This window comes from Electrophorus electricus, chromosome 7, assembly GCF_041902795.1.
Source record: "Electrophorus electricus isolate QZ-2024a chromosome 7, ASM4190279v1, whole genome shotgun sequence".
Classification (NCBI taxonomy): Eukaryota; Metazoa; Chordata; class Actinopteri; order Gymnotiformes; family Gymnotidae; genus Electrophorus; species Electrophorus electricus.
Genome location: NC_137503.1, coordinates 22,456,442 through 22,466,576, shown reverse-complemented (window position 1 = coordinate 22,466,576; position 10,135 = coordinate 22,456,442). Strand labels below are relative to the sequence as shown.

At 38.3% G+C, this 10,135-nt stretch overlaps 2 protein-coding genes across 2 annotated transcripts; both read left to right on the top strand.

The window, feature by feature from the left end:
• Window positions 1-902: 902 nt before the first annotated feature.
• LOC113571688 (cell cycle control protein 50A) lies at window positions 903-4,427 on the top strand. Its single transcript, XM_027000781.3, has 7 exons — window positions 903-1,420; window positions 1,630-1,749; window positions 2,200-2,307; window positions 2,459-2,546; window positions 2,648-2,794; window positions 2,904-3,110; window positions 3,644-4,427. The coding sequence occupies exons 1-7, from the start codon at window positions 1,175-1,177 to the stop codon at window positions 3,835-3,837; spliced, it is 1,110 nt and encodes a 369-aa protein (XP_026856582.2). The 5' UTR covers window positions 903-1,174; the 3' UTR covers window positions 3,838-4,427.
• Window positions 4,428-4,447: 20 nt separating this feature from the next.
• Window positions 4,448-7,446, top strand: cox7a2b (cytochrome c oxidase subunit 7A2b). The gene is made up of 4 exons (XM_027000783.3): window positions 4,448-4,586; window positions 5,770-5,859; window positions 6,692-6,776; window positions 7,251-7,446. Exons 1-4 carry the CDS (start codon window positions 4,569-4,571, stop codon window positions 7,304-7,306), a joined length of 249 nt encoding a protein of 82 aa, XP_026856584.2. The 5' UTR covers window positions 4,448-4,568; the 3' UTR covers window positions 7,307-7,446.
• Window positions 7,447-10,135: the final 2,689 nt, after the last annotated feature.

Below are 10,135 nucleotides of genomic sequence, written 5' to 3'. Positions count from 1 at the left end.
ATAAGAAAATAATGCATGTTTATATAAACTAATAATTGGGAACATTTCTAGTCTTTTTTTAAACATGTAAAATGTTCATATTTCAGTGTGGATTCTGAAAGCAGCACAGTAACAGTGTTAGCTAAAGTGGTCAACTGAATCTGACATGTGACACTGCTGATTATGATGTATAGGATCATTTATGGGACATTCTTAAAAACATGGTTGGCTTAGGTGGACACAACTTTACTATGACAAATTGCTACCAAGTCTTTTGTGTAAACTGACTCTTTTTAGGGATTAAAAGAGTTTTAAAAGAGTGGAAAATGGTGCCCCACAATATACATTTTGGGCCTGTTACAGGTATAGTCCAAGCTGCCAGGATATTTCGAATGATGTCGTTAGCTTGCATTGATACACAGACAATTTCTAAGTTTCATGTAGATGATGGACAAGTTATTAGTTACCAGTTATCAATGTTTATCAAGATTCGGCAACATCAATCTTCTAGAAATAACACGGTGTTTTATTCTAAGCCTTGATGGTTGTTCTGTGCCGGACAAAGCTGTGTTACTCTAAGACCCTACTACAACCCTAGACGTTGGTCTTCTGCTTATCTTATTCTGTTTACACTGGTTGATAGAAGGCTTCTTTTTTAGCACCGACATTATTGTCAATCTCATTAATCAAGATACTCCACCAGCTTCGGTCATTATAATTATTGCATAAGATAAAATATTAGATGTGTTAAACAGTCTCCATTGCTCAGCCTACGTTTTACACATTTGTGAACTACAGCCATGCACATGTATATTAAGCTAGTATTTGTTATCACAATTAAAAACAAACTTGAATAGTGCCGGCTGAAATAGGGAGGTGCTGAAAACTGACGCTCTGGTGAAACTTATGTCGTCACGCCTCACAAGCTCTTCCGCTGGCTAACCTGGGTTAATTACAACAGACTGAACTTCATTAGTCCTCAAAAAAGGTCAGCACTCGTCGCACTATGTATCTGGATATTCTGACCTAACAGGTATATGCAGTAGCAATATACACTGAAATATATTTGCAATTAACAGCAGCGAGTATCTTGTTGTGGATTTTAATCAAAGTCCGTAATTCATCTGGCGAAGCGAGCAAGGTTAGCTAAGATAGCTAGCAAATCGGCCTGCAAGATAGGGTATTACCTGAAAACATGATGGCGTCTAGCTACAACATTAAGGAGGAAGACGGTCACCATTCTGGGTCCTCGGGGCCTGGTGGAAACGCAGTTAGGACTAAAAAGCCCGACAACACAGCTTTCAAACAACAGCGTTTACCAGCCTGGCAGCCTATCATTACGGCGGGGACAGTCTTGCCAGCATTCTTCATTATAGGACTGATCTTTATCCCCATCGGAATCGGACTCTACGTTACGTCAAACAACATCAAAGAATTTGAGGTAAGCAACAAGGACTATCCAGAGGTCTGCACTTTGTTTCACTGTTTTTCCTGCTAATGTTAGATAGCTAGTCCGTGAAAACTACAGGGCTATTGTAGCTCCTGCCTAAGAAAGTTGGCTAGCTAAGGAGATAAGTTAGCTATAGCTAGCTAAGGAGATATGTTAGCTATAGCTAGCTAACTACGAGGAATTTCTTTTATTCTTCACAGATCGATTATACTGGAATAGACATATCAAGTCCATGCTTCAATTGCTCTCAGAGCTATAGCTGGAATACCACGACGTCGTGCACATGTTCGATACCATTCTCTCTTGACCAGCCCTTCGAGGTAAGCATGGAGTTTGTCCTAAACTCTTGCATTTTAGTTTGCTTAGGCTGCTTAGGAATTGACGCGTTGGGGAAAGGACGTCCGTCTTGAATCGTGAGTAAAAATGTAGCTACTTAGCTAACATAATGCAGCCTGTGTAGAGACTGCTGACGTTATAAACCAGAATTAAAGGACAGACATCGAATACACATCAGAAAGAACAAGGGGCAAAGAGATCATTCTGTGTGCATGTCATATCCGTACCTTTGGTTTCTGACAGCACTCTGTTAGTTCTTAGGAGAAATGACCTATAATGGCCTGGAAATGACCTATAAACAGAAATTTGGGTCAAGCATTTTTATATGGATTTCTTGTATGTTTTTGCACTAATATGCCATTTGTTATTTGGGTTTTCAGCAGTTTTTTGTTTCTGGAAATGTAATTACAAAATTATTTTCTTTGCATCCTCAGAGCAATGTTTTTATGTACTATGGCTTATCAAATTTTTACCAAAACCATCGACGATATGTTAAATCGAGAGATGACAGTCAGCTCAATGGAAACCTTGACTCCTTAAAGGTATGTCTCAATATGTTTCCAGTTAAGGATTGTCATGTAGAACCACAATCTCTTATGAATAATATAATTCCTTTAAAATAAGCCAATATTGTTTTTTTTGTTTATATATGTGAATTTGTAATTGAACTGCTGTTAATCACCTGAATCACAGGCACCTAGTAAAGAATGTGAGCCCTACCGCATTAATGAAAACATGCCTATTGCACCATGTGGAGCTATTGCTAACAGCATGTTTAATGGTAAGACAAAACAGAACAATCAAAAATGTGTGGGTGCATTTTTTTTAAAGACACTTTCTCATTTTAATGCACTTTCAAGAACTGATTCTCATTTCTTACAGATACACTGGATTTGTTTTACATTGATCCCAATGGAACCAGAACCCCAATTCCACTGATGAAGACGGGCATTGCGTGGTGGACTGATAAGCATGTGAAATTCCGAAACCCTGGTGGCAGTTCCTCCAACCTTACAGCTGTTTTCTACGGTAATATTTAAATTGGTCATGGCTGCCTTAGAGTGGCAGTCAGTACAACTCATTTGCACTTTTGCATATTTGCCCATCTAAAGCAAGCCCCCCCCCCCCCAATTTTCAGGGACCACAAAGCCGCTCAGCTGGCCCAAGCCAGTCTACGAGCTGGACACAGACCCAGAGAACAATGGCTTTGTTAATGAAGACTTAATCGTTTGGATGCGCACAGCTGCCCTGCCCACTTTTAGGAAACTCTACCGCATAATCCAAAAGAAGAACAGCTTGACTCCTACACTACCCAGGGGCAACTACACCCTAGACATCGTTTACAGTATCCTCCTGATGCATACCATTCAGATAAAAACTATGCTGTGTTTCTGGGTGTGCTGGAGCTAGTGAAGAATGTTGCCTTAGTGTTGTGCAACTGCATACAAGGGTTCTGCATTATTTGCAGACCAAGTGAGTGTGTGTGAGTTAAGAGTTACAGCCTTTGCAAAAGTCGTCTGTACTCGGTTTTATATTCATATGAGGTCTTAGCAACTAGCACATCATGGGCAACCTGGAGAGATTTTTTTGTGTATGTGGGTTGGGGGAACTAAGGCCTTGAAATTGTAAAATGGTACTTGCATTTTTAACGATAAAATGCAAAAGCCCTAATATTCTGCTGTTTAGATGAAAACCCAAGTTTACAAAAAAATATAAAATCCTTCTGATCCAATGTTTGAGAATCTTGTCATAAATGACAGCATCTGTACTAATAACACATTAAAACATTTATCCAAAGGTCACAATACTAATTTGAATGTGTACTGTATGCATCATGGATTATGGCATGATATTTTCCCCTTAACCCGTTGATCTCAGATTATCCTGTGCGTAGCTTCGATGGCCGAAAGCGTATGATCCTGAGCACCATCTCATGGATGGGAGGGAAGAACCCTTTCCTGGGCATCGCCTATATATCTGTGGGCTCTGTCTGTTTCTTCCTTGGAGTGGTTCTGCTCTTCATCCACCACAAATATGGAAACCGGAACAACAGCTCAGACATTCCAAATTAAGTGTCTCTTTTGGGCTGTAGGCTCACAGGCTGGCCCACATGCATGGTGAAGACCCAATGTCTGTTGTGCAAGCTCGTCTCTGTGTGTATCCTTTGTGGTTTTGAATAGCTGTGCTTGTAGGTGCAGAGTTATATAGCAACACAATGCATAGGTATTTCTGTGAGCCTAGAGATCAGTTATGTATACAAATGTTATATTTATTTAATTTTTAAAAAAGATGATAAGGGTGTTTTGTTTTAAGGTGTACTTTTTATTCTGTTATCTATGTATTTTTAAGGTGCTTATTGGGCTTTGCCTTAAGTGAAATGTATATATTTGCATACAGCCAACAGGTTATACATATAGCAGAACACAAAATTGTCCTCGCGAATGGAGCTAGAAATGAGTGAATGTATTGCTATTCAAAGAAACCGAAATAACTTGCTTTTCTGGCAGAAATTTCGCAGCCCAAGGAAAGTAGGACACACTATATAACCTAAAATGTTCATTATAGATCATATCATGTTCAGAATGTGTCCAACCTATTTGCACTATAAGCTTGGCCTAGCTTTTAAACTATTTAGAGAGAAATAAAATTGGATCCAAACGGTTCTCGTGTTTTTGTTAAGATGTGGACTCCACGCCAGAACAGACGGTGGCAACAGCTCTACTAAACGACAAATAAACCACTAACGCTAACGTTTTCATTTCTGTGTCCTTGGCTGGAGAAATCTAAGCAGCAGGAGGAGAGAATGTTCAAGCATCTCGTGGTGAGAAGAAATAGGTTTTAACACCGTAGAGCTGGAGAATCTAATTCTCGTGCAAAATGCGGCAGTGAAAAGATTGTTTTCACAGCAGTACGTTGCCTTGAAATCATAGCTTGGTAACTAGCTGGGTCAGGAAGGACTATGAACTTAGTTTCCGATAGTAGCTATATTTGAGGAAATACTGTTGAAAAATTGTTCCGTTGGCTAGTTAGTTTTAACATGTTTTGGGTGTACTAGTTTTGAATTTATGAATTACTAATAACAGTAAATACCGGAGGATTCAACAAGGGAAGATAAAGTAGCTAACTGCGCTAATAACGGACTAGTTTAGCTATACTTGGTGTATGTGTATACATCATAGCCATGAGCCACATTTAACTTTAATCTCTAGCAAATAAGCTAATTCTGAAGTATATTGTTAAATCACAACCTTATGATTAGGTTGCTAATATGATTTTATCGCTATGCAGATCCTATTCTGTAACATTAGCTAACCTTAGTCGCACAAGCCAATCCATGCTGTCCTCCATGAACCGTAGCAAATAAATGAATTGGAAATTAAATTAGGGTTATTGCTGCTAGCCAGTTATAATGCAGTGGAAGAAAGTCGACTTTATTCTGTCCGCTATGAGTGTTTTAAAATCAACTTGGGTGTTACGGTGCATTTACAATGGTCCGGCTCGACAACGCAATGCAACGGATCCCATTCGTTTTCAACGGTAAGCGTCGGTTCTGTCAAACTTGACCGCACAGTGCATGTGTCCGGCACGTCGAGCTGAGGGGAAGCTGCGGAGAGAACAGCAGTCGATCTGAACTTTACTTAAATGAATTCGGCTAAAGCGATGCATCTGTTCAGTCATAAGATAGCTGTTGTGATTAGTGTCAACCATTCCGCCTTCAAACGTTCCAGTGGAGCATGGAGGTAAAATTTATTATCAGGATTCCTTGTGTTTTTCTATCTACCCCTGCCAAATTTAGTTTATGAAGCTTAGTCAAACTTTTAATTTCGTTTGCATGACGCAGGGAACGCACTGTTGACGCCCACATGCGGCCAGCTGAAGAGGAGATATCCGTTCACGTCCTTCGTCGCGACCGACCGATATAAATGCACCTGTCTTGTTAGCTAGCTGTATTAAAGACCTAGATAATACCGTAGGAAACGACACATTTTATTCTGTGCCATCAGGCGCTTCAGCAGGTGTCCCGGCGGACGCTAACAAACAGCGCTCGCAGGCAGTTGGACAATAAAGTCCCGCAGAAGCAAAAAATCTTCCAGGTATGCTAGCGAATTGGTATATTTCCATCAGGAAAATGTGGATAAACTTCACATGCTAAATAAGACAATCTCATTCTAAAGTAAAGCTCTTTGATTTTTGTTTTTTTGTTTCGTTGGCTATTTTGCAGTTCTTGCAGTGTTCATTATTTCAACATCATAATGCAGATTTTGTTCAGTCCAAAGCGCAGTTGTAAAACTGACCAGAGCCTGGTGGTCAAAGAGTAACGACATCCGACTCCTCCGTTAAGAGAATATGTAACATTTCGAACTTTAATACTAGATCTTATCTGCATTCCGTTCCGCAGGCATTGTAGTCCACCCTGCAGGGAACTACGAGGGTGCTTAAAATGCACCTTGTTTTCACATATCTTAACGCACTTACCACATTAAACTATACAGCTGAGTAGAAATATGGAAATAAGTGTTCATTAGAAGGCCATCTTTATGATCAATTTATACTCAGGTCTATTATCTTCAAAATGTGTCCATCACTTGGCAGAACAGATGAGTATATTTTGTCCCAGTACATTAACTTTAATTAATACTTTACGTGTAATGTACCAATTTTTGCTTGTCTGATCGCTCCTAATATACTAACTTGAGCACGATGTGCCATGAGTCTGATAATCAAGTTCACAAGCAGCAATGAATGACTTTGAAACACAGCTTTATTATTCATTTCTTGCTTTGTAAGAAATCATTATCTTCACTATTCATTTGTTCTAGACAATCCTAAAGTGTAGAAGTAGTTTTGTAGCTCACTAATGCAATTTTAATAAATGTTTGTTTAATGTACTATCAGCTAAAACACAAATTGTGTAATGCTCTGTAGGAGAATAATGGCATGCCAGTGCATTTAAAGGGTGGGGCTAGTGATGCTGTCCTCTACCGTGCCACAATGGGCCTCAGCGTACTGGGTAGGTCATGCTTAATAATTACTTTGATGGTAATGTGACATTCCCATGAAGACTAAAGTCTTGTGGAAAGTCTTCCCAGAAGACTGGAGACTGTTATACAGTGGAATGGGATGTCCAACAAGCTCATATAGATGTGATGGTCAGGTTTCCACATACTTTTGGTTATTTGGTCTGTTTGTTAAAAAGATTCCTATTACACATGTAAATCAGTCTTTGTATTCTTAACATATTAGCATGTTCCATTAGCAATTCTTGGAGAGTCACAGAACCTCTGTGCTACTGACTACTCTCTCTAGTTTAATACAACTGAACTTGTTAGCTATTATCAAGCCTTCTTTGTGCTGAATTAGGTTTCTTAGTCAGAAAACAGTGAATGCTGTTGCCCTCCATGAAGGCAGTTTGACACCAGTGCTGTACACTGCCAATGCACGTTTCTTTCCCTTTTCTGCTTTAACTCCTTTGTTTCTCTCACAGGAGCTGTATTTGTACTCTATGAACTGGGCAAGGCAGCACTCCCACAAAAGAAATGATTCCAATTCCTGGATTTTTGCTAGAATGTCCATGTATATGTTGTAAAGAGAAGGATGTATTTCATGGATAATATTTATTCTTTTCATAATGGGACCAATGAACATGTATCTAGCAGTAGACAATAAACTTCTTCCCATCACCTGTTGTCTCCTGACTGTCTTTAAGGAAAGGTGATTCATCATTTCTGATTTATTAAGATCAATCAAAAACTAGGCAGTTTCCTTTTTCCCAGTACTCAACATTTTCCTCCTCCTACATGCAAACTTGCTATCTCTGTTATAAACTACAATATATAGAATTTGCAGTATATTTTTGCTTTGATCATCTTTGTTAGTCTGCATTCTTTAACATGAATGATTACCAAGGTTACAAAATAAATGCAACTAGAATACTGTTTAAATATAGCTTTTAATATATACATATAATTTCCTAAATATATTTCTGTCCCTTGGAATCATATAAATCAGTAGACAAAAATAAAAAATTAGCTTGGCTTTAACATTTATTAGTAGAAAATAACAGTTTCATCCAAAAGAACTGGCCCAAACAAAGAACTTAGCATTTTCTTTTAATCCTTTTTAGGAACATTCTTCTAGATTTCAGGTAGGTGTAGCCCAGAACTGATAGCATGAATAACATGAAGAGCACAGTTACACACCTGTTCAAATACTCGTATTTCCTTTTGAAAAAGGGGGGGGGGAAAAGGATTAGCCTTTTGGTATGCTTGCTCATATTGTACTGCTCTGTTCTGACTTAACATAAGATTTGGATTAATGATGATAATGAATAAAAGCTAAAACAAATGCAGTAGGGGCTGGTATGTATATTCAGTGTTTCCCACATATCTGAAGTATACTTGTGGCTGGCGGAAACAGCCAGCATTATATGCTGCCACAAAAGTGGTCTACAAGCCACCTTTAACAAAATATTTAGATTTATTGAATATTCATGTTAAATAAACATGCTTGTTCAAGCCCCACCACTGCCAAAATGCCACTATTGGGCCAGTGAGCAAAGCCCTTAATCTTCAATTGCTCGAACTGTACTTAGTTGCTTTGGATAAAAGTGTCTGCCAAATGCTATAAATATAAGAAAAAGAAAAGAAAGAAAACACTTCAGTGTGTACAAAGATGGCACTGTTTGTCAGAGCACTATTCTTTCTAGGTTTGTCAAAGAGCTCACTAATGTCAGCTGACTGGAACAGAGAACAAGCTTGAATCAAGTTTGGTCTATGCATTTTGTTTCACTGTTGACTACAATTATAATTTCACATCAAATTAACTGATACATTTAATTATCTTATGCATTTATTTATTGCTATTTCATGCTAAATGCCAACATTGGCTAACTGTGATGCTGTGCATCTCATGCCGTGTTCTATTACAATATTTTTGAATACTCATATCTGCTAAGTAAATGCCTGAAATTAGTAGTCTAACCATAGCTAATGTTAGTTTGTATTTTTTCTAACTGCCACAACCCGAACAGAAAACGTTTAATTTAGCTAGGACTTGCATGTTGAAAAATGGACGTTTTGTGTACTAAGTACTTTTGAGTCTTGTAGCTAGCTACCAGCACAATCCAAAGCTACTACTAAACTCAGAAAAGAATTATACAATAAGTGGAAAAGCAGTTGCTTTTCACGGTCTGTGCTTGTAAAATGTCCACCATGTCCGCATCTTTTAACAAAATACCACAGAATGGCTTTCTCTCTGTACACTGCTGAGCATTTACAATTGTCAGTAGACTCTTCTTATGATAGCAGAGAAAAGGGAGACTGTCCACTAATTAATTGATCTCTCAAACAACAACAACAACAAATAAAGGATAGAATGCGACGCCAAATATACCTGGGCAGCCCTGCCCAAGTAAAGTTGTGTGGGAAACGCTGATATTTGTCTCATGATAACTGACACACAGGTTTGAATTCAGTGTTACCATGTGAGGAACAGAAGCAGTAAACACAGCCCACATTCACATGCAGGTCTTTGCTAACCAGCCATAATGCAGTGTGTAATTTATAGCTAAACTTCTTTTCACATAACCCAATTAGCCTATGAATTATTAGTGTTTCCTCTGTATTGTCAGTAATAAAGGAGGGTTCAGTTTGAATTTAATTACTTACCATATTTTCTCGCCATATGTCTGAACAGCAAACACAGCCTGCAGGTCACAGAAGCTGTGCGGAAAGGAGAAAATATGTTTGTTTTTTTTTGTTTTTTTCTGTGGTGCTGCGTGCAACCCAGACTCAACCAAATGCATGTCTGCAATCATCTCCCAGGAGGCTAATCATTCTCATTCCCAATCTCCCTAGATCTTCTTTCTCTGCACACTGCTGCATTTCCCCCTTCCCTACACAGGCATTTTTGATGTGCCGTATGCTGACGGAAATAAAACGCCAGACTGCACAGTGCTATGATTGAAATCTATTACAAGATGATGTGAACTATAAGAAACTAGATTTTTTTAATGCACTCTTCCTGATGTAACAACTGTACAGTAACAGACCAGACTGTGCAGGAATACTGACAAAATCACCATAAATGTAAAATTGCTGTCTTTCAATACTTATGTATATAATAAAGAAAAACTGATTTACTTGGATTGTCTGATCTGAATTTTCTGACATATATAATTTGTTACAAAATGCACTTTAAAAAAAATAAATAAATTTTTTTATACCTGTAATTGGGATCTAGTATCTTGACATTAAAGACATAGGTTGTGTTCTCTACTGATGGAAATGTTAGATAATTCATGGAGCTCCTGTTCATGACTTCATAAGGCTGGTTAAGGTTTCCCAGTTTTCCAGAACCAAGCACAAAACA